Genomic DNA, 24,845 nt, shown 5'->3' with positions numbered 1-24,845 from the left:
TGGGAAATCTTTCCCAAATTGCTTATTGTTTCCCACAGTGAGTCCTTTTGAAGTGGTTGTCTTTGGCAGCCCAGAGTGTTGGGTGCACTGCTTTGTGTTCTCCAAGGTCATGGTCCAGTCATGACTTCTAGCAGTGGCTTCAAAGGCAGATTCCATAGCTCTGGTAAGTTCCTCAAGTTCAGGGTGTGAGAATGAGCGTAAGGAATACTTACGCTACAGAATCTTCTAGTTGCTCCTCAAATCAGTGCAGCATAGCGGGTCTGAATCGAGGCAGCGGTTTCACATCCTGCTCTGCCACTTACTATGACTTTGGGGAGTCACTTAGCCTCTGTGAGCCTCCGTTTCCTCATTTATAAAACGCAGACAGTAATACCACATAGGGTTATTGTTAGGATTGAACAAGATTAATATACGAAAGCACTTGGTAAAGTGCTCTTTAAACTGGGATGGGCAGTGGAGTGATTGGCAGTGAGACACACCCCTGGATAAACAAACAAAATCTCTTAGCTGTTTCCTTAGTTGCCCAGTTAAAATAAAACACCAGAGTTGACCAGAACACATCTATTTCTGGACTCTAATTTAGCAATAGATTGTAGTGATAAATTACACTACAGGGATTAGAGGTGGTATCACTGAAAGCGTCTCTGGGACAACTGAAGCCTCCTTGCCCTTTGAAGGAATTAACCAGGGTTTATCCTAGGGAGATACTGATAAAGCAGAAGTTTGACCACAGAAAGTCTGCATGTGGCTTTGTTGGCTAAGTAGTAGGTTAATAGGAGGGATGCGGTGCAGGGGGAGGGGATTTGATTGTGTGTTAAAAGCTGCTTTTTCATCTATCTCCAAGGAACACATACTCTGCTTCACCAAGTCAAGTCACCATTCTTTGCCATGTGCAGATAGTAATAGCAGTAATAATAGCTACAGTGTATTATTTCACATCCCTGTGTCTGTGTGGTGAGATCATTATCCCCATTGCATAGATGATGAAACTGAGGTTTTTCAGAGCTGTGAGGTCACTTTTATTTGGGGCTTCCTGAGGACTAAAGCCTGGGAGACAGCCTCTCAGCTGGCTCTGAGGAACTGCTCCGAAGAGGTAGTGGGGGAGGTCAGCATATATATGACTTGACAAAAGGGATACATGCAAGCAAGCACACATCTTGGTAGAAGGTTGCTGCTAGTCACGAGGAGCAGATGTCTCCATTAATGATTTTAGTGCTTTTCTAGGTATGAGAAGAAGCAAGAAATTGGGTTCATAAAATTTTCTCCTGAAAATGTCTAACTGTCTGAAGGGCTGTTCTGCCAGTTTTCCCAGAGCACAGACTGCCTCATTCCTGATCTCTGCCCTGAACTCCTTTCAGGGTGTGTCGAAGGTCAGCAACTGCAGTGGCTAGTGACTTCATCCTTTTAGAGCCACTGGTGAGCGACATTCTTTAATTGGCAGGTTCAGTAACTTGTGCAAGCTCACACATCAGGTGGGGGCAGAACCAAAATCTGACCGTCTGTCTCTGTATTGTGTGTGTGTGCAATGCTTCTGTCCTGCCTGGGAGACCTTGGGGAGGAGGGTGCATGGGTGAAGGAAGGAGGACTGATGTCAGGGCGGCCTGTGGGTCGGAGTTTGAGGGAACTTATTCTTGGCCACTGAGGGGCTCCTTTGGTGGGGCTCCTGGGTTGACTCTTCACAGTTGGGGGTAGGGGTGCCAGTCTCCATACGTGGGTAATGCCCAGGTCATGACCCCTGGGCTTTGCACAGTGGTTGATTCCTTTCCTAATTTCAGCATTGACCCACAGCAGGGTGCGCTCATAGTCACCCTGGAAGACCACCTAGGAAGTTCATCTGGGGTAAAATGATGCAACAGCCTGCTTTCCTTAGGGGGCCTGAAAACACACACACACACACACACACAACCGTGTGTGTACCTCTTGGGGTCATTTGCTCTAGATTTTGCCTGTTTCTGTGGGTGCTTTAAGTTCATCTAGAATCTATGGGAATGACTTTCAGTTTTGAATTTGTAGGAATGAGAAGTAACTGATTCTCTGTATTGGTTTAGGGTTTCCTTTCTTCTCTTCTAGTCCAAAGGTGTAGGGTGACAGTGTGTCCCAGATTTTTTTGGACAGACCAAGCTTAAGTATTTTGCTGTGTTGTCCCAATAAAAAAAAGTCCTAGAAAATAAGTTTCAGCAAATTATAATCAAATCAAGTCAGTAATTTTACAATAAAATGTGCCTTACCTACAGAAATTCTAAAGTTCACAGTATTAGGCTTTGAAAAAATATGATCACTGTTGATAGAGAAGAAGTGATAGTCTTTTTTTGGGTCTTGGAGTGGCAGAAAGAAAATAGTAAGTAGGGAGTAAACATCAGCTTACTCGGACTTCCCTCGTGGTGCAGTGGTTAAGAATCCGCCTGCCAGTGCAGGGAACATGGGTTCGAGCCCTGGTCCAGGAAGACCCCACATGCCGCGGAGCAACTAAGCCCGTGCACCACAACTACTGAGCCTTTGCTCTAGAGCCCGAGAGCCAAAACTACCGAGCCCACGTGCCACAACTACTGAAGCCCATGCGCCTAGGGCCCGTGCTCCGCAACAAGAGAAGCCACCGCAATGAGAAGCCCGTGCACCGCAACGAAGAGTAGCCCCTGCTCGCTGCAACTAGAGAAAGCCCGCACGCAGCAACGGAGACACAACGCAGCCGAAAATAAAAAAAATAAATAAAGTGCAGACTCAAAAAAAAAAAAAAATCAGCTTACTCTTTGCCGGGGGGTGGGATGGGTGGGTGTTGGCACTGTGTGTGTGTGTGTAGAAGTTAAATTCAAAATGAAATTTATAACATGTTTTTTTTTTAACAATATATTTTTTTAATTTAATTAGTTAACTTATTTTTGGCTGCGTTGGGTCTTTGTTGCTGCTCATGGGCTTTCTCTAGTTGCAGCGAGCAGGGCTACACTTTGTTGCAGTGCTCAGGCTTTTCATTGCGGTGGCTTCTCTTGTTGCAGAGCACGGGCTCTAGGTGTGCGGGCTTCAGTAGTTGTGGCACGCAGTCTCAGTAGTTGTGGTGCACGGGCTTAGTTGCTCAGCGGTATGTGAGATCTTCCCGGACCAGGGCTTGAACCAGTGTCCCCTGCGTTGGTGGGTAGATTCTTAACCACTGCACCACCAAGGAAGTCCTATAACGTTTTGACGAGGGTTAATTAACATGGCATAAATGTGCTAGCTGATTATCTTTCATTATTTTTTTTCAGGGAAAGAAATAGAGAGAGGCACAAATCACCCCGGAATAAAGATGGCAGAGGGTCAGAAAAATCTGTCACCATTCAAGCTCCCACCGGAGAGCCCCTGTTGGCAAATGATTCTACTCGGACGGAAGAAGCTCAGGTAAGGATCAAAGGCAGTCTGTAAGTACGCTGGCACTTGATCAAGCCTCTTTTCTGTAAATGTTTTCCTAAGTCTTGTTGTAATAGGTTCTCTTGGGTTTTTATCTTTATTTTTCTAGCATGTTAATTAGTTTATCTATATCCTGTGGTTTCTTGTTGGTCTAAGGACAGCCTGACCTACCATTGGCTAGCTTGAGGATTCTTCTGAAGTGTGATTGGTTGGCCTGCTTTAAATGGTGTTGAAAAGAAGCCAGCAAGGCTGACGACAGAGCAGAGAAGGGAAAGTTGCAGGCCGCAGGCTGAGACTCACTCCAAAGTAGAGCAGTGTAAGAGAGAAGGAAACTCGCTCTCCAGAGACCCTAAGTCACGTTAGGAAGAAGAGCTGAGAGGTTAAGACAGCCCAGACGAAGCCTCACTAAACCTGGAGCTGTACACTTAGATGCCTGCTAGGGAAACATAGGTGAGTGAAATAGACCCTGGGTTACACAGAAGAGGCAAAAATATATCAGGCTAGCTTGGGAATAAATAGCAATCTGTGTGGCATGTCAGTGTCATGGCTGTGGCATGGAGTGATGGAATCTGGCACCTGGAGAATGCATTTCCTCTGTCAAGGAAACAGCAGGAATGCAGGAATTCAGTGTTCCTGGGTCTTGCAATATTTAAGAAAAGCTGGAAGTTAGGATTTTATGTGAAATCATCCAATTTTAAAATATGGACTATTTATAAATTTTTTTAAAACATTGTGTGCGTTCTTCTCTCTGGGTCCCAACTGTCTCACAGTCTACTTGATTTGAATAAACGTCTGAGCTATACTCAGAAACATGTTTGCACAGCCCCTTGAAGTATATGCATGTCTAGCCTTGGCCCCAAATAAACTGATGTGTGCCCACACAGCTGTAAAGATATAGATAAGCATGTATCTGTGTGTACCTATGGGTACAGACAGATGTGCATTTATAAGCAGATATATGGACTGAAATTGGAATTCTTCAGAGCATGCAAGATGCTCTTAGAAGCCAAAGCTGCAGTTGTGGTTGAATGTGGGGTTTGTTCAGTGGTAAGTAAATGTCTTTAGTCCTTACTATTGCACAGCCTGCCTTGGCTCTGGGACAGTCATAGGGATGGAGAGCCAGAGGGCCAGAGGAATGGTTGGATGGATGGGGCCAATCCTAAGACTGGACCACCCTTAAGTGCTGCAGGGGTCAGTTTCCTCCTGGATGTGAATTCAGAGGTGCTGGTGGCCCACTGTGAAGGCATTTCGTCTGTCATCTTCTCTACATCTTGTAGCTCACTAGGAAGCTACATTAGGAAGCTGTTGGTGTTTACACCAGGGAAAAGCATTGAAATGGGCCTTTGGAGGCTGTACTTCTCAGCAGCTATGTGACTTGACTTTGGGCATTCACAACCTTTGTGGACCTCAGTCTCTTCATTGAAAATCCAGGGGATTGAGATAGAAGATCTAAGATCCTTTCTCTTCTAAGAACCTCAGTCTTGGGAAGATTCTTGGACATCTTCATTTTTTAGGCACAGATGTGCACATATTCTTAAAATGGACAGGGGATTTAGTTAGCAACTCTTTGGCAGGAAAAAGGGTGAGTAGCTAAATCAGCTACATAACAAAATGACCACAATACTAGTGATCATTATTTCAACACCGGTCATCAACTGAATATTAGGCCCAATACAAAACATGGAATCCAATATTTGCCTTCACTAAGAGTGTTACAAAGTAACTTTACTAATCTGTAAACTCACCTTATGTTAAAGCAAGTTGTCCATCTTTGAATGTGTGGCTGTTTCTTCTTGTGCTTGTGTTTTTTTCTTTTTCAAAATTGAAGTAAATTCACACAGAGAAATAAACAGATCTTAAGTGTACAGTTTGAAAAGTTGTAATAGCTGAATAAACCCATATAACCCACACTCCTATTGAGATATATTTCTTTCACTCTTGAAAGTTCTCTTATGCTTTCCCAGTCAACCCCTGCCCCCAAACCCCTCTAAGGCAAGCCCTGCTTTGATTTCTATCACTGTAGATTAGTTTTGCCTGTTTTAGAATTTAATATAATTGGAATCATATTCTTTTTTTTTGGACTTTTTTCACTCGGCATGATAACTTTGAGATTCATCCATGTTTTGCTGTGTTTCAGCAATTCATTCTTTTTTATTTTTGCTGAGTAGTGTTCTAGTGTATGAATATACCACAATTTGTTATCCATTCTCATGGTGGATAGACATTTGGGTTGCATCGTTTTTGGCATGAAAATAAAGATGTTAAGAACATTCTGGTTCACATCTTTTTGTGGACATATGTTTTCATTTATTTGGGGTAAAAATCTGGGAGTAGAATTGCTGGGCCATACGGTTAAGTGTAAATCTACATTTATATGAAACTACCAGACCAGTTTTCAAGAGTGATTGTACCATTTTAAACTTCCACCAGCAGTGAGAGAGTAGCGGTTGCTTCTGGCTGTTATCTTAACTAGTAACTTCCCTCATAGTACTTGATACTTGTAACTTTCCAAGTTGAAGAACTATTGTTCGCAGATCCAGACCTTCCCTGCCGCCACCACTATTTCTTGCCATAACTTATACATTTCATGAATCATAATTTTTTTGATTGTTACTAGATTTGAGGTTATTGTTTGGCTGTGAGATCTCTATCTTGCTGATTCAGCTGTTAACTTAGATTTTTCTAAATTGGTATCTTACGCATTAATTGCACCCAACTTACCACCATGGCTGACTGTTTTTTCCAAGTTAAATCATATACACAAATTTCTGAGGCAAAAACCTCTTTGGACCCAATGTGGCTTTTCATTGTCTTCTTGCTCTGTTGTTGCTTTGGAACGACGTCGTAGTTGCTAGAGAAGTAGCGAAATTGTTTAAAACCCTGGCAACTGGATCATGTTAAATGAAGAGACAATCACTCCAAACTACCTCAGACTTTAAAAAGCAAGAGAAAGCGAGACAGTGAAAGCAAGAAAGTAAAAGGCACACATTTTAGTAATCTCAGTATTTTTATGCTCTGGATGTTTAGTTTGCCCTGAGAACATGTGTTTAGGGAGGAATTTTTGAGCTGTCCTGGCCAGAGATACTTGCATCTGCTTAGCTTGTTCAATGAGAAATGTTGTCAGAGTGCTTGATACTTATTGAAAACATCATGGAGTTTTAAAAGATGTGTGTACCAACTACAGGTGGCTTTTCATTTGTATGTAGCCATGTAAGTTTCCCTCCTGTGCACGATCTTCCCCCCTCAGAGCTCCTGGAGGGCATAGTAATACTCCCCACTCAGGGGTTGGGCTTTAAAGTAAGCCTTTATCGCCCAGCCATGAATCAAGAAGGAAATGCACAGGGTTCTCTCCTTAGGCGGTAGGTGAGCTCGCACACGTTAGTCTAACAGCAGGATCGTCTGTCCCCGAGCCTCTCAGGGATGCCAACACAGTGGGTGATAATCACTGTTGTAGTCACGAATCACCCAAACACACAAACAGGTCAAATTATGTTTTCTCTGTTTGAAAAGGTAAATATATAGTACATTTTGAAAAATTTCAATGAAAATTGTTAAAGTTAAAAAGTTTCCTCTATTTAAAGAGCTAAGCCTCCATTTCCCAGGAAGCCCACGCATGTGGGTTGGTTGAAGGAGGTGGGCCCTCCCTGTCCCCCGTGCCTCCGCGGGCTTTGTGGCTTTTACACGTGACCTGCCATGTGGCTCTTCACCCTCACTGTCCTCTCCCTGTCAGGATGACAACTGGGGGGAGACCACCACGGCCATCACGGGCACGTCGGAGCACAGCATCTCGCAGGAGGACATCGCCCGCATCAGCAAGGACATGGAGGACAGCGTGGGGCTGGACTGCAGGCGCTACCTGGGCCTCACCGTCGCCACGGTGCTCGGACTCCTGGTCTTCCTCACCCCCATCGCCTTCATCCTGCTGCCCCCCATCCTGTGGCGGGAGGAGCTGGAGCCTTGCGGCACCATCTGCGAGGGACTCTTCATCTCCATGGCATTCAAGCTCCTCATCCTGCTCATTGGGACCTGGGCGCTGTTCTTCCGTAAGCAGAGAGCTGACGTGCCGCGGATCTTCGTGTTCCGTGCCCTCTTGTTGGTCCTCATCTTTCTCTTCGTGGTTTCCTATTGGCTTTTTTACGGGGTCCGCATTTTGGACTCTCGGGACCGAAATTACCAGGGCATCGTGCAATACGCCGTCTCCCTCGTGGACGCCCTCCTCTTCATCCACTACCTGGCCGTTGTCCTGCTGGAGCTCAGACAGCTGCAGCCCATGTTCACGCTGCAGGTGGTCCGCTCCACTGATGGCGAGTCCCGCTTCTACAGCTTTGGACACCTCAGGTGAGGGGGATCGTCTAGGGGCGGAAGGACCACTGATGTCTTGCTAGAAGACGGCTAGTCTTCAACAAGTGAGGGGTGACGGCAGGTGCCAAGAGCCAGGACCGGGCTCTGACTCTTTTTTTCAGGTTTTGGGAGGAGATGTGTGTGTGTGTGTGTGTGTGTCTGCGTGTGTGTGTCTGTGTGTATGGCAGGGTGGAGGTGGGGTTGTTCATGTGCATTGACTTTCCTGATTTCTAGATGGTGTGGCACAGGTACTGGCTCTCTTCCAGCTTGGAGTTTTGTTGGGCCTATTTCCAAAGTTGTTGGCAGCTCTTAAAAATGATGGAGAAAGGAAGCCTTAGTGATGGCTGCTGACCTTGCTCCGGAAATTGGCCTGTGAACGATAGAGTAATCAGCGGTTCCATTTTGTTCATAATGGTACATCTGGTTTACCCCATTGTCCCAGTGGAATTATTAATCATTCCTTTTCTCCTCACTCTCACAAGTGTCCTGGTTTGGGCAATAAATTATATGGTCACCTTAGTGATCCTCCAGTAAAGAATCAAGTACAAATTTGGAAGAGTTGAGTGTTTTAAAAATGTATGCGCGTGAGAAGAAGTTAGAAATACATTAAGATGTCATATTTTAAATCTGTGCATAAAATCTAATTATTTTGTCGTTAACTACAAGAGTGATCATCATTATTTATTTTATTTTGTTTTTATTTACCCTGAGATAAGCACTTTGTATAGATTGTCTTCACAGAACTCCTTGGTGTGGGTACTATTAATCCCTATATTACAGATGAGGAGATGGGGGTTTAGGGAATTTAAGTAATTTATACAAAAGAACATGACTAGCTTTGTTTAGGATCCACCAGATGCCATGAAGCCAGACCTAAGTTAATGCCCCCATTATGGCATCTCTCAACGTGGCGTCATTGGCCTATTTTTCTATGTTTTCTTCCACAAACTGTGGGCTCCCTGAGGACAGGTGCTGTGTCTTACTCTTCTTTGCATCCTCAGTGCCTGGCCTAGAGCATAGCACATGGTTGGCACTCAGATGGTTACCGGATGAGAGAATGACCTGGGATGTGTGACATTGTCCTCTCCTAGGGCTCTCCTCCCTCCTCTGCATCAACATGTGTGTCGACGTGTGTAACCTGCTTGGCGTATGGTAAGCACTTTGTTGGTTGTAGCTATTACTGCTGTGATACTGCAAAGCAGCCAAGATGGCAAGGGCACCTTAGTGGAGATCAGAACAATGGGCTTTGTCATATTTTTGGCTGGGGCCCCGGGGAGGTGGCCCAACCCCGGTTTGGAGTCCGTGATCCTGCCAAACTATCTCGGTGTTGGCACGAATCTTCTTTCATTCCTCTGGCTCAGATGTACCGCCTGAGGACGGGGTGGTTTCAGGCCTGTGCCACTTTGACCAATCCTTGGAGGGAATCGGTGTCTGATTCCCAGGCTCTACGCAGCGAAATCAGGTGTATTGAGTCCTTTGCAGATGCCAGAGGGGCTCTGAAGGCAAGTAAGTCTCTGCTGCTTATTCATCTCAGGCAGCTTTCTTTCCCCATATTTTACATCGGAGAATGACCAGCAGACTTGTATTAAACGTCTGCTGCCTACAGAGCCCGGACCTGGGGGGCTCCAGAGACACAGGGTGCCTGCCTCCAAAGCTCTATCCTGGAATTCCTTGGAGGGGGGACCAGTGCCACACTGTGCAGTGCACAGTTGCAGACACAGGTCTTGGAATGGGTGACGGGAACACAGGAGGACGGAGCAGGGGGGGACTTCAGGCAGTGACAGAGATAAAGCCCGGCCACACATCGATCTCAGGACTGGACAGGTTTTGCTAAAGGTCAGGAGGGTGGAGAGAAATCCAGCTCTGGTCACAGAGAGATGAGTGACATTTGGGACTCTGTAAATGTAAGTAGCTAATACCCTGGCCCGTTGTGAGGCCTGCTGTGGTTTTGTGCATTGGCTCAGCCCTAGTTGTGTGAATCCCACCTGCGGAGGGGGAAAGGGGAAGGGAGTCTTCCCACTTTAGGTAGTCCAGGCAGTGGGGCTGACTCCCTCCGTGGGCTCCCATGTCCCTCCTCCCTCTAGGACTGCTTGCTCTGCGTGCTGGATCAGGGTGGAGGCGGGGAGGGGACACACAAAACAGCCCCAGGGCAGTGTGCCACGGTGTGTGCAGAAAATTGTGGGTGGTCCCGGTTCCTCACCACATGGCTGCGCCAGCCAGGGGTAAACCTGGGCAGGAGACGCAGGGCCCACGGTGCCGTGCGGCCCAGGGCTTGCCGCGGACCCCTCGGGGTTGTCCTCACCATGACCAAACAGCTGCCTAGTCCTTACCTGCTATCCCTGAAGCCACTCACCCCAGCTCCCCAGGGAGACGGAAGGCGGCCCGGGGGTGGCCCCGTATCTTCCTTCCGGCCCCTCTGCAGGGCCATTTGTTTTCCTCCTCTCCTGCCTTCATAAGGCCCCTCTTGCCCCTCACATGGAGACCCTGGCTGTGGGGTGGAAAGATGGCCAGGGAAGGAGAGGTGTCTTTACTCCCAGAACCCTCGGGCGGGGCCGGCCACCCATGCGACAGCCAGGCTGCGAGATCTGGGGCGGGCTCGGCATCCGTCTCTCCCTGCTGGCCCCCGTGGGCCTGTCACCCGCTGAGCCTTGGGCTAAATCTGGTCTAAACCCATCGGTGGCTGGAAGAGTCACTGGGCCAGAAATAGAACTTCTAAGCCCTTTTGTAAAGTGTCGAAACAGGAGGGAAGGGGGAATCGGAATAGACACAAAGCAAGTCCCGGGGATCAGAATAGCAGGTCATCTCCAGACCTGCCCGGAATCAGGCCAGTCTACTCTCCTGTTATGTAAGGCCCTCCCCGGAGCAGCGACCTACTGGGCTGGGATGCAGAGCGATGGCGAGTTCTTTTGTTGTTTGGTTTTCAAAGGTGATTTTTATAAGGTCAACTGAGCTATTTTTGAGAATAGTCAGAAAAATGTCTATTCTTTAGTGTCTTAAAATATGCTTCTCCTTAGCTCTCATAAAAGGTACTTGCAGGGGCCCTGCTTGTTGGCAGGAACGGGGGTCTGGGCTTATTTGAAAACTTTCAGAAATGTAAAAGGTTCCAGTTGTACAAAGTGAGACCCCAAAGTAGATTAAGATACATCCTAACCTTTGCCCAGTGCCGTAGGGATTACCAGGGCTCTTCGGGATGTCTCCCTTTCCCCTCCTCGCTGCTGTCAGGGGTGGGGGCAGGTGCTGTAGTGGTGTCGCCCCTTTACAATCGAGGGCCCCGAGCCATAGGTTCAGGGACCTGCTTGAGACCGCAAGGAACCAGCGCCTTCCTGTGCCTCACACTCTGTCCCCGTGTTCTCCGCAGCATCCTGGGGTCTTGGCACATTGGGTTCGTAGTTCTCCACACATACCTCACGTGTCACTTTTCTTGGCCAAGTTCTCGCAATGAGTTGCTGACTTTTCCAGGATTTCACCAAACACTAGGTTGTTTTTTTTTTTTTTTTAAATGTGTATATTTTAATTAATCAGCAATAAAGAAAAATGCTTCTGCAGACTGTAATAAATATTTATTGAGCATCTACTGTGTGTCAGGCCCTGGGGATGATGCCCTGTGGTCCTGGCCCTCATGGCCTCAGAGCAGGGACGATTATCACTGTGCCCTAGGAGCTGGTGCGATTCCTGCTTAGAGCAAGAGCGCAAACACTAGGTTTTGATCTGACTGTATCTGGGGAGAAACCCAGAAGAAAAAAGAGACTTAAAATGACTTTTAATGATCCTCATTAATGATTTCTCAGTTTTGAAATCTTTAAAGGTAAATCCTGTAAATATTGGAGCATAGCAGCCAGTGTAATTGACTGACTGAATCCAAGATGCAGAACAAAGCAACAACAATGGAAACCTTACTAGTTAACACTAACATAGACCTTAACATGTGCCAGGTACCTTCTAAGCTCTTAACATGTAACTCATTGAATCGTCACAGCAATCCTGTGAGGTAGGCACTGTTACCCTCATTTTCAGGTGAGGAAACTGAGGCTTGGAGGAGTTATGTAGGTTGTCTATGGCCACACAGTTTGTAATTGTGGGAGCCAGGATCTGAGCCCAGGCTGGTTCCAGAATGATCTTAACCGTTTCACCGTGGTGCCCCTGAACAGATGTGTTCATGTTCACGTCACCGCTTTAAGAACGCATGAATGGACTTGTAAGCATTTTTTGAGTGCTTACCATGAACCAGGCTGGGTGCTAGATATTTTTGTACACCTTATTCTATCTCATTTAAATCATAGCTTCAGGGCTGGAAAGGAGGGTGTGAAGAGGATTGTCAGAGATGGCTGGCTCCCACTCTACGGTCATTCCTTAGCTCCATTGGTTCTTTTATTCAGTCGCTCAGCAAACAAAGCCTCTGCCTTATAACCACAGTAGTAAGTAGGTTTGAGCCTTTGTCTGGTCAAACTTTTTTTTTCTTTTTTTTTTTTTAATTTATTTTTGGCTGCGTTGGGTCTTCATTGCTGCGCGTGGGCTTTCTCTAGTTGCGGTGAGCGGGAGCTACTCTTTGTTGTGGTACAGGGGCTTCCCATTACAGTGGCTTCTCTTGTGGAGCACGGGCTCTAGGCACACAGGCTTCAGTAGTTGTGGCACGCAGACTCAGTAGTTGTGGCTCGCGGACTCTAGAGCGCAGGCTCAGTAGTTGTGGCGCACGGGCTGAGTTGCTCTGTGGCATTTGGGATCTTCCTGGACCAGGGCTCGAACCTGTGTCCCCTGCATTGGCAGGCGGATTCTTAACCACTGTGCCACCAGGGAAGTCCCCTGGTCAAACATTTTTAACTTTCTGTTTGTCACATGTCCTGAAGAATAGCAGTCCCCAACCTTTTTGGCACCAGCGACCGGTTTCATGGAAGACAATTTTTCCACGGATATGAGCGGGGTGGGGGGCGGGTCAGGCGGTAATAGGAGTGATGGGGAGCGACAGATGAAGCTTTGCTCGCTGGTCCGCTGCTCACCTCCTGCTGTGTGGCCCGGTTCCTAACAGGCCGAGGACCGCTACCGGTCCGTGGCCTGGGGGTTGGGGACCCCTGCCAAAGAAGACCTCTTTTATCTATGGCTGTTAAAACCACCCCAAAACTTAGTAGTTAGGGCAACATTATTATCTTCTCTCATAGTTCTGTGGGCTGGGCTCAGCTGGGAGGTTCTTTGGCTGCTCTGGCCAGTGGTCCCTGTGTAATTGCAGTCATGTGGTGAGTCCACTGGGATTTTGCTGCTTTCTCGTCCAGGGTATTCTGTGGTTCTCTCCTTCCCCAGAGGGCCTTCCCTCTGGGGGAGTAGTGTCTTCATTAGTGTAGCTAGACAACTTCTCAGGGCTCCTAAGAACACACAAGCAGAAGCTCTCAGGCTTATATATAAGGCTTAGGCCTGGAACTCGCCCAGTACTACTTGTACTGCATCCTCTTCTTAGAGCAAGTCAGAGCCCCAGCCCCGATTTAAGGGGCAAAGACTGCACCAGGTGGGGGATATTGGAAGCGTTGGTTCATTGGGGTTCACTGTGTGGCAGGCTCCCACAACAACCTCAGACCCTCATTCTCAGAGCCTGCGTATTCTTATAGTTCTCAAAAATTTAATTATTGACTTTGAGATCTCCAAGAATCCAGAAGTAACCTATTTCAAGTCAGGGAAAGAGCTGCTATAAGGAGGTACATGAACATCAATGGAGGGTGATCGCTGGTAGTCATCAGCAAGGACAGAAACCACAAAAGCAGATTTAACTCTCGTCTCAGTCCTCTGGGAAACTTGTCTATTCACAGTGACCCATTCTGTAAGATATTCATATTGCCGAAGCTCCATTGTACCTAATTCACCCAGCAGGTTTTTTAACTCAATGCTTCATTCATTGAGACTAAAAGTATCTTACGAATTGGCACTGACCGTGGACCATTTAATCAAAGTTCTGGTTACTGATCACAGAACCACCCATGCTTTAGAAGAAATGATTCTTGGATTGCTTTTCAAACAGTGGAAATTTATGATCATGTATGATTGTAGCATTGTGTTGAAAAGGAACTAATACAGACTGAATGTGTTCCTTGAAAGATTCATAGCTAGAAATGAGGAAACAAGGAACATGTTATTGGATGATGGAGAAAAGGTGATCTTTGTAATAAAATGGCAAAGAACTTGGCGGGATTATGTTCATGTTTTAGTGTTTTTGTGGGAGGTAGAACTTAGAAGCAATGAGATTGGATATTTAGCGGAGGAGATTTCTAAGCAAGGCATTGAAGGTACAGCTTGGATCCTCCTTATTGCTTATAGTAAAATGGGAGGAAAGAGATGAACTGAAGCAAACGGTAACCAGAACTTGAAGATTTGGAAAATTCTTGGCCTATCCACATTGCAAAAAAATGATGACGCATATACTAAAGAGAACACCAAGGGGGTGGCTGACAGCCATTTGATAAGGAGATTAGTATATGGCTGTGAATCAGGGATGGACTCAGCCATCTCAGCAGAAGCCAGGAATAAAGATGGGATTATACCAGTAGAAGCACTGTCAGCTGGGACTAAAGGAAACAGAAAGTGGGGTGGAATGAGGGAATGCTATGAACATGCATTATCCTTCAAGAAAAGAGAAGAATGACTCCAAAGGTGATTCGGATTCATCACTCCTACCACAGGGCCAGGGGCAAGGCTGCTTCCCCATTGGTTTCAGAGGATGGTCCCCTGCCTCGATTTCAGTGGGCCAGGCGCCCAGTGCACACAGCTCCATTGGCAGGGCCACCCCACAGAGCCTTAGGAGGGTGATGTTGCCACCCCAGTGAGCCCCAAGGGCAAAGTGTTGAACCAAAGAGGATTATTCTCAAGCGTTAAGATCTATGTAGGGACTTCCCTGGTGGCGCAGTGGTTAAGAATCCACTTGCCGACGCAGGGGACACGGGTTTGATCCCTGGCCCGGGAGGATCCCACATGCCGTGGAGTAACTAAGCCCTTGTGCCACAACTGCTGAGCCTGTGCACCACAACTACTGAAGCCCGTGTGCCTAGAGCCCGTGCTCTGCAACAAGAGAACCCACCGCAATGAGAAGCCCGTGCGCCACACTGAAGAGTAGCCCCCGCTCGCTGCAACTAGAGAAAAGCCCTCACGCAGCAGCGAAGACCCAACGCAGCCAAAAAAAAAAAAAAAAAAAAATCTGATGGAATTTGCCTTGCTAGGTTTTGGACTTGCTTCGGACCCATTACTCCCTCCTTCTTTCCAGTCCGCCCCTTTTGGAATGGGAATGTCTATCCTATGCCTGATCCACCCTGAAATTTTGTAAGCACATAACTTGTGTGGTTTCACAGGTTCACTGTGAAGCTGGAGAGGAATTTTGCCTCAAGTCTCACCCATATCTGATTTAGATGATATTCAGATGAGACTTTGGACTTTAGGCTGAGAGTTGATGCTGGAATGAGTTAAGAGACTGGGGGCTGTGGAGATGGAATGAATGTGTTTTGCAGGAAGGACATGAATTTTGGGGGAACCAGAGGTGGAACATTACCCCCAAATTCATTGGTTGAAGCTCTAAACCCCCAGTGTGGCTATGTTTGGATATAGGACCTCTAAAGAAGTAATTACGGTTCAGGGAGTTCATAGATCTTCTAAAATTAGTGGCCTTAGAAGGAGAGACACCAGAGAGCTTGCCTGCATGCTCTCTCCCCTGGTGCATGCAGACTGGGGAAATACCATGTGAGGGCACGGTGAGAAAGCAGCCATCTGCAAGCCAGGGGAGAGAGTCCTCAGCAGAAACTGAATTGGCCAGACCTTGAGCTTGGACTTCTAGGCTCCAGAACTGTAGGAAAAGACGCTTCTGTTGTTTAAACCACTCGGTCTCTGGTATTTTGTTATGGCAGCCTGAGCTAAGACAGGAACGTTAGGCACCCTGGTGACCTTTGACCCTAAAGCCCCAGGGAACCACGGATCAATGAGCAGAGCTTAACCCCATGAAACAGAGCTCCTATTGTCCTCTCTTCCAGCTCACGCCTGCATCTTCCCAGCTTGAGTGGGGGCCTTGTTTCTCTCGATGGCACTTTGGTTTTCTAGTTAGAAGTGAGAAAAGGGGAGTCTCCTGGGGAGGTTAAGTTTACTCCAGTAACGCCGGGATATATCCAGCTCCACTGGAAATCTTGCGTCTGTGATTCTGGGTCAAATGATATCAAAGCTGGTGATTACCCCACTGATGAGGCTTGGCCGTCACGCTGGGCTGTGGGCCCCTCCCTCCCACGTTCAGCACCAGCACCAACTGTCGCGGACCTGGCTCCATCGCCTGTGAAGTGAGGGCGTGTGTTAAAATGACCGCCAAAGGTCTTGGTTCATGTTTTTTATGATCATGGTTTCCCATGCAGTCTCAGTTTTGGAAATGTGCCTTCTTGCGTAGCTGCTTTTCAGTAAAGATATTAGCAGTCCCCACCCCCACTCCCTAGGGAAACAAAGGATGAAAACGAGTAAGAGCTAAAGAGTAGCGTGTGCAGATTTTTGCTCACGCTCTGCTCTGCTGTGGGAGAATTTCGAAGGCGGGCTCAGAGCTGCCGTTTGTGGTTTGGCCCCGTGGTGCCTGTTAAAAGTGGCTTTAATGAGAGTGGAAGGTGCCGGACACTGCGGGCCTGTGTTTGCTCAGCTGCCTACTGGCAGCAGTTACAGCTGGGAAGGCTGCCCTCGCACGGTGTCTGCCCACAGATCCTCGCTCTGAGGCGGAGAGTAAGGGGACGGAGCCCTGGGCGTGAACCTGGTTTCCATGGTCCCATCCCCACCCCCAGCCCCTGGCGGCGGGTGGTGGATCCGCACTGGAGTGGTGTGTGGTCCGTTTTCCCAAGGACTCGCCCCTCGGCCTGCCTGGCTTTCTGCACGCTCCGCCACGGATTGATGGGTGTGATTTGGTTCAGTGTGTGTGGTACGCTAACACTCAAGAGGGCAAGTGAACAGGGTCCCCTTTCCCTGTCCTGCTCCGTATTGGCCTCGCTTGGTCTCTGTGAGCAGAGATCCATTGGCTAGACTGGTTGCCCTTGGCCTCCAGACCTTTCCATTTGGGTGCCTGCGGTTCTTCCCAGGACCAGAGGTTCCCGTGTCAGGAGGATGTGAGGCTGGATAAGGGCAGGCCAGCCGAGCATCTTGGGTGGGTCTGGAGCTGCTCTTGGTCCCGATCTAAATCTGCTTTTCAAGGCACCCAGAACAGGTGGTCGTCTTCGATGTTTATCTGGTGTGATTTAGCTCAGTGATTTAAAGCTTGGAAGGCTGATTTCCCATGGCAGGGCTGGCAGGTGCAGCCCAGGTTGGATCCTGTGGGAGGGGCCTGTGCCCTGGCCTGGAAGTGGGCTGCGAGCTCTCTGGGCAGATGTGGCCATAGCCAAACCTGCCACTTGAGGGGAAGCACATCTCGTAGGTCCCCCCAGTGCAAGGGGTCTGCCAGCATCTTTCTGTTACGGGACAGCCAGCTCTGACTGGATCATCCCCTAGGTGGGGGCTTTCTCATCAGTGCTGTCAGCACACTCAGAACCGCCCGGTGGTCTCTCCGTGTTGCAGCCTAGAGGAATGACACACGTCTCGTTGTTTAGTTGCTGCGACCAGGAGGACCAGGGCATTGCATGTAGCTGTTGGCCACTTCTGTGCTCACAGACTGTCTCCTCCCAGACTTTGCTTGTTTTATTAGAGAGGGTGTTTCCCAGGTTACACTTTCTTAGCAGGAACTTAAAGCGGGACAGTGAAGGGCTTGGAGAAGTGCCCTGTGTGCCCCGCTAGACAGCACATTTCACCTCCTTCCCCCATAGGACTATGCGGCTTCTGGTCTCAGTTTGCTAACTTTCAGTGGGGATCCCCTGCAGCGCTTGTCTGAAGCTGGTGTTCAAAGCCTCGTCCAGGGACACCTGCCAGTTTTCGAATCTCGATTCAGAGAACTTGGTCGCTGAAGCTGAGGAGCCGGCCCGCCTGGGTCCCTGGAGGATCCATGTGGCCTGGAGAAGGGCCTCCATGGGCCTCCCCAGCAGGACAGGGACGCTGGCCACTGTCCCTTCTCAGGATGGGCCTCGTATCTCAAGATCTCAGGCAGCCACGTGTGTCCCCTCCACTCTGTCATGAGAAGTTCCCAGAATGTCCTGCCTTTCTCCCAGATCTTCCTGCATCCTAACTCAGACCTGTCAGTAGACAGGAACCGATTCCAGTTTTTGCCGCTCCCTGTTCTCAGGTTCCCAGGTGATCACTGCCTGTTGTCTGTGTGGGACTTGTGTAAGCTACTGCCCCCAATGCAGCTGTAAGACAAACATTTTAATTGAGGGACAGGAGGGCCAGGAGGTGTGAACACTCGTGTGTCCGGTTCTCGGCAGAGGACGTGGCAGCAACATTCAGGGGCTAATTATATGTGCGTCTCTGGGACTCACACGGATGTTACTGCAAATGCTCTTGACTCTCGGTCACAAAGTCAGTTTCTCTCCAAGTCTAGGGAGCATGAAACCCACACATTCAGGAAGATGTAACCCTTGTTGACTGTCCCGGGGAGAAGTAGCAGTCAGGTGAAACCGAGGGCATCAAGCTGTCTCCCAGGGTGGGAATTTTCCCAAGAAGCTGAGTCAACTTTCATTTTGGAGCCTGCATTTTAGAGTTGTCTCAAAGACCTGGGTTCCAGCCTAAAGTTCACCTACCGGGTAGGCATGCCTTAAAGAGCCGTGGTACCCAGGCCCCTTTACGGCCGTTGTCCTCTGGGTCGTCTCAGCTGGCTCACCCTCTCTGCTACCCCCCCCCCCCACGCCCCCACCGACCTTTCCCTCCCTCGTCCTCTCTCCTCACCCTCTCCCCTTTGCCATTCATGCAGCGCCTCGGCCACCTAACCTTAGCTCAGCCTTGCCCTCTACCTGCCTCCATCCTGCTTTCCCTAAATGCAAGTGTATTCTCTTCCTAGAGCTGCTGGCAAAGGACCACAAACTGAGTGACTTGAACCAATTTTCTCTCTGAGTTTTGAAGGTTAGAAGTCCGAAATGTAGGTGTTGGTAGGGCCGTGTTCCCTCTGTACCAGGGAAGAGCCCTCCCTTGCTCCTCCTCGCTTCTGGCCACTGCCAGCAGTCCTTAGTGCTCCTTGGCTTGTAGCTGCATCCCTCCCATCTCAGCTCCGTCATCACACGGCCTTCTCTGTGTGTCCTATTTTCTTCTTATACAGACACCAGTATGACCTCATCTTATTAACTAATTGTAATTACATCTGCAAAGACCAATAAGGTCACATTCTGAGTTTCTGGGTAGATGCGGATTTGGGGGAGATGCTCTTCAACCCACCCCATCAGGTTTCTCAGAGCTGTCCTAGGACTCAGCACTGTGACCCCATTGCTCTTGTTGTAGCCATTTAGGTGGATTGTTGAACACCAGCCTGTTTCTGCCTGCGTTGCTTCCTCTGCCTGGAATTGGCTTTATAGGCTGTCGTCCATGTGATGTGACCATCATTCATCTTTTGAGACTCAGCTTTGCCTCCTCTGTGGATCTTCACCTGGAACTCCCCACCCCCACTCACATGCTCTGTCTTGGCCCCCAAGTCACTCAACTGTACTTACCTGTTTGGGTGGTTGTCACCGACGGGAGTGTGAGCCCCTTGAGGTGTCGTTCACATCCATCCCAGCACTTGGGACGTAGCAGGACTTAGCAGGTGCTCATAATTCCTACTTGCCTTTGGATGGAGTGGTCAAGGCTGGTCATTAGAATCTTTCTGAATGTTAGCATCCTTAGTTGACTGGCAGGATAATGAACAGTAACCCTGAAGGGGGGCCTTTGCAGATTTCACTCTATGACCAGCACACTGTCTCCCCAGAGCTTTCCTGTCAGCACATACCCAGGCAGGCAGAATAAAGGCAGCTAGCTAGTGTTTATGTGGGGGCTTTGGCATGTAGGAAATGCTTGCTCATTTTTCACACAGTGGAAAGCTGTTTTTGTTGACAGAGCTCAAGGGAGCAATTAACATTTGAAAAGAAGTGGCTAAAACCTGAACAAGGCTTCCCCACCTGGCCCTATCTCACCTTTTCTCCCTGCTCTGGGAGAACTTAAAGCTGCAGAGTGTGAGGCCTCTGACGGGGTGAGCTCTTACAGCCTTAATATTTCTGATTTTAATAGCATGTGCTAGTTTAATTGCAGAAGCCACAATCAGATCCGAGGAAAGTGAATGAATAGGAAATAGACAACTCTGTATGGGGGGGCGGGGTGGTGTGCACATGCTTTTTTAGGCCTCAGGGCCCTTATCTGCAAAATGGGAAGGTTAAAAGGGAGGAGGGTTATGTCCACAGTTGTTTTCTTCAAGTATATGATGGGCTTTCACAAGAAGGAGGGGCTTGGGTGCGGAAGGAAGCTGTGGGTGGACCGATGGGTAGAACTTAAAATAAGGTCATTTCAGTACAAAGTGAGAGCACATTTTCTTTTCAAGCAGAGGCTGAATGATTTCTGGGGTGTTTTAAAGAGTTGGTGCTTGGATTGCGTGTTGGGACTGGATGGACTCTGATTTCTTCAATTCTTGAGTCTCTGCTTGGGTGAACGCTAAAGCTCTCTTCATTTCAAAAATTTTCTGATTTATATAAGTGGAGGGACTTCCGTGGTGGCACAGTGGTTAAGAATCCGCCTGCCAATGCAGGGGACTCGGGTTCGAGCCCTGGTCTGGGAAGATCCCACATGCATCGGAGCAGCTAAGCCTGTGCGCCACAACTACTGAGCCTGCGCTCTAGAGCCCACGAGCCACAACTAGTGAGCCTGTGTGCCACAACTACTGAAGCCCGTGCACCTAGAGCCCGTGCTCTGCAACAAGAGAAGCCACCCAGTGAGAAGCCTGCACACCGCAACGAAGAGTAGCCCCTGCTTGCCGCAACCAGAGAAGAGCCCGTGCGCAGCAACGAAGACCCAAAGCAGCCAAAAATAAAATAAATAAATTAAAAAAAAAAATATATATATATATATATAAGTGGAGATTGGGTCATGCTTTTATGTCCAGGAACTGTGTGAATAGTTTAGCCAACAACCAACCCCATCCCTTGCTACAAAATGCTCAGACTCGTTAGTAATATGATACTATTTTATATTTGTATAATCCTGTAAGTTTATAAATGTTTTCACTGGCAGTATTTCATTTGTTCTTCTCAACAACCAAATGCAGTAGTTGGTATTCCCTCTCTATCACCAGCCAAGAGACAGGCCCAGAAAGGGGAAGTAACTTATATGGTTTATAGAATTGCAGGATCAGATCTGGAATCCAGGCCTTCTGACTCCAAGGCAGTGCTTTTTCTACTTTTTGTACCACAGATGCCTCTCGGTAGCTAAAGTTTTGTTTTTTCAGGAGGCTGAGAGTTGGCAGCAAATACTGCATAAACACAGAGAGTAGCATGACTTTATGGTCTAAGTCCCTAAAGAAAGCAATGGTCCTGGCTCATTTCCTGTAGTAGTGCCCTCGTGGTAGCCCTTGGTGGGGAGGACAGTGCAGGTACACATAGGGGACAGATTGGCCTCCCCAAACACGGATGTGTAAGCTCACGGTGCTACCATTCATAAGCCATTTGCTTTGGGTCAGGCACTTTAAAATATATTATCTCATTTAATCTTTAACAAAAACCTAAACCAAGCAGGCAGCTTCTCCTTGGGAAATAGGAAAGTGAAGGGTGGACTCCTGAGTCTCCAGTATTTTTCCTGGCCTCAGTGCCAACTGTTGAAGTCTCAGAAAGTCATTGAATTTGGAATTGTCCCCATTGACATTAAGCTTATGAGACAACTACCACGGGTGACTCCAGACCTCAGCCCAAACCTGTATATTTGGGTCTTGCAGTCTGTCACTAGATTTTCTGACCAGCTACCTGCACCAGGCTGGCCCAAGTCACTGCATTAACCTTTTAGTAATACATTTATACAGTCGACTCTTTTGGAGCCCACTTACCGTGTTATAGCAGGGTTTTCTGTGTTGTTATATTCTCATCTTACAGATGAAGAATCTGAGCTTTGGAGAAATGAGTTAACTCGTTCAAGGTCAAAGAATAAATGGAAGAGTCAAGGGTCATGCTCTCTGGGCCCTGAGCCTGCACCATTTACAGTCTGCATCCTAAACCCACTGTCAGAGAGAGTGGGGAGGCTGCGGAGGTACAGATACGTAGGGCATTAGTTTGGTTTTGTTTTTCAGAATTTATTTTTCAAAAACATGTCTTTCAGAGTTTTATGAACTAAAATTTGAACTATGTTCGGAGGTGCTTCTCTGCAAATGTGTTTTAGAAATGTAGCACGAGGGTGAACCCTGTCCTCCATTGCCATGGCAGTTTTGTATGACAGTTGTTCACTGACACTGGAAGATGTTTTGTAGCTGATTAGACATAGCATTTCACATTGCACCCTCTTTGTCCTGAAAAGAAAATAGACCCGTAAGGCAACATGGTCAAGGGTGAGTTTCAGATTCAGCCGTGGCTGTTGAATTCCCTCAGACATTTGTGCTGATCCATTGCCGCCCTGTCTCATCCACGAGCTCAAGTTCGGACCAAGTAGAGTTGAGGGGGGTTACTTTCCCACTGGGAACAGCATCAACTTCTTCTGGTCCTGATCATGGCTAGTCCGTCATCCATGTTGTCCTTTTCTAGGCATATCTGGGATTCCTATACTGGTGTTTTTATGTGCAGGTCTCAAGTGAATTTCTGTTACAAGCTATGCGTATCCATGCGCTGTTTTCCACAAATATATGTGGTCTGTGAAAAGGGGTATTTCCCTGGGAGGGTGTATTGGAACACAGTAATTATTGAGCTCAGAGTTCCGTATCTTGGGAAAGTGTGCCTTGCCATGGGTTTTTGGTGTGGCCATGTCCACAATCAGGCTGGACATCAGGCTCTGCCTGCCTGTATATGGGGTTTCTGCGTGAGGATCATTTAGTCAGGTTACTGTCTTTTGTCTATGACTGTGGTAGTCATAAGAGAGGCAGCAAATTTCTCACCAGCTCTGTTTTTCTTGCCTCCCTCCTTCCCCAGAGGCAGTCTGGTCCGGAGACTGGGGCTAGTTGAAGGGTTTGCTTTTGTTCATCTCTGAGGCCCCTCTGCCTCTGAAACTCCATGGTTTTATACATGCTCAGAACTGATCCTATACCTGTGGCAGTTACTAGGGTTTCCTAAATGTGCAGGTTGAGCCAACGAGTACCGTGCCCCGTGGGGAAGCCACCGCAGGTGTCCCTGTGCGTGGGGGACTTTCCCGGGGCTTGTTGGAGAGCGGGCCTCGCCCGTGTGACTCCCCTGACAGGTCAGTGGGGACCAGAGGGTTGGAAAAGCCTTCCTGAAAGAAATCAGCCCTGCTTTGGCCCTGTGAGATGCCACATTTGGAAGACGCCAAGGAGCAGAGGCAGGGGGCTTCTGAACCCCAACCCTGGCTGAGGATAGGGCTGCTCCTGCATCCTGGCATTGAGGGGCCATAACTTAGCTGATGCTAGGGTGCCCTGCAAGGTGTCCCCTCAGTGGATGCCAAATGATAGAGTAGTCGTAGATTTCTTTTATCCTGAAGTTATCTAACAAACTCAACCAGTCCAGAGCATGAATCAGGAGCCAGAACAGAAATGAGAAAGCCCTTAGACTTGGGGTTGAAATCGACATCGGACTGCCGTCCTGGAGCGGATATCACTTAGCCCGAGCAGAGCTCCTCACTCCGGTGCAGCAAAGCCCATTTTCTCTATTTATACCAAGGTTGAAGATGTACAAGAACAGAAGATCATTGCCTGAGGCAGCTAGGTTGACAGCAGCTAGGAATGACTTCGGTAGCCAGTAGTGAGGGAGAACATGGTGAAGAATGAGAAAAAACGGCTGTGAGTACTCAAGGTGACTACAGCGTGGGCACCAGGAGGAGCCCCTGCCTCCTAAGGGCTCTGACACCTCCCCTCTGATACACACGAGGCACAGCCCAGTACTTAATTCAGGCTGGTGATCACCCTGACTCACCAACATGACTTACATCGTATATTACATGGTCTGCTCTCTTCAAAAAGGTGAAGAAAGGCAGATTGGATTTTAATCCAAATCTCAACTTTTTTTTTTTTTTTTTTTTTTAGCTCCCATGTTAGCTTGTCATCCTGTGGAGGCGGGCAGGTCCACAGCTGATTCTGGGGCTTTCTGGTGCCTCTCTGTTGAGACGGGGCTGGAGGAAGAAAACATCACCTGAGCTCTCCCCCTTGTTTGGTTGTCTGAGCAAAGGCTCCTGAGCCTGGGGAGGCTCGTGTCCAGTCCCTGAGCCCTCCCCAGGCCGCCCAGGGCTCTGGCGTAATGCTGATTGTGGACTTGCCCAATTTGGAGAGCAAGGCCCCTGCCAGAGCTGGGTGTGGACAGACACCCCTTCTCCGGGCAGCACGGTGGTTTTGGGGGTAGAGAGGTTGGGAAACAGGGCCACCAGGCTCCGGTCCAGCCGTTCCCTCTCTGCCTTGCAGGCCCCGGCTGAGGTAGTGTGATGCCCTGGGCCCCCTCCTTGTGGGCTGGCTGAACAGAAAAGCCAAACCCCACAACCACAAGAGGGTTTGCTTTGAAGACGGGCCTGAGAATAACCTCTGAGTTGCCTTTTTAAGTTTTAAATCTTGATCAGGGAAATACTTCTCTGCTGGAATCCAGGCCCCTTGAGATGTGTCCGTGTCAGCACAGGAGCCTGGGATGAAGTAGCCTGCATGTGGCAAGTCTGTGCACATGAACAGACCTACTGCTGTGTAAAGGGGCTCCTCATCTGCAAAAAGCCCAGAGACTTCGGAAAAGCAGTGCCTGGGCAGGCGGGTAGAGGTGCATAGGAGGGAGTGTTCGTGTGTGATCGGTGAGCAGGCAGAGGCCGCCGTCAGCCTCAGGATGGAGCAGGAGGTAGAGAAGCGGCACGTGCCCCGCCCGTGGGAGAATGTCACAGACAGAGGGACAGAGAGGAGGCCGGCCATGCTGAGCCGGGGATCCACTGGGCAGGGGCGTCTGTGGAAGCCAAGGGGACTTCTGCACAAAGGTCTGTGACACACAAACCTCAACTCAAGGGCCACTTCACTTCCTCGGGAAGTTGCTCTTATGCCTACCCAAGTCCCAGGTGGTTAGAAGCCCTCCTCTGTGCTTCCTCAGCCCCTGTGTATTCCAGTTGGTGGTCACAGAGCTTCTGTTCCACATATGCCGCCGGCAAGGAGA

General features: G+C 48.5%; 1 protein-coding gene across 6 annotated transcripts in view; it reads left to right on the top strand.

Moving 5' to 3' along the window:
- Nucleotides 1-24,845, top strand: part of VANGL1 (VANGL planar cell polarity protein 1) — a 56,496-nt gene that overhangs the window by 14,418 nt on the left and 17,233 nt on the right. For all 6 annotated transcript variants that reach the window (XM_082369385.1, XM_082369388.1, XM_082369389.1 and 3 more), the window contains 2 exons: nucleotides 3,237-3,369; nucleotides 7,109-7,716. In XM_082369385.1, coding sequence (XP_082225511.1) covers nucleotides 3,237-3,369; nucleotides 7,109-7,716 — 741 coding nt within the window. The remainder of the gene's footprint in view (nucleotides 1-3,236; nucleotides 3,370-7,108; nucleotides 7,717-24,845) is intronic.

This window comes from Balaenoptera borealis (assembly GCF_965194805.1).
Source record: "Balaenoptera borealis genome assembly, chromosome: 1".
NCBI lineage: Eukaryota > Metazoa > Chordata > Mammalia > Artiodactyla > Balaenopteridae > Balaenoptera > Balaenoptera borealis.
The sequence above is the reverse complement of the archived record's forward strand: the minus strand, read 5'-3'. Positions and strand labels throughout refer to the sequence as shown.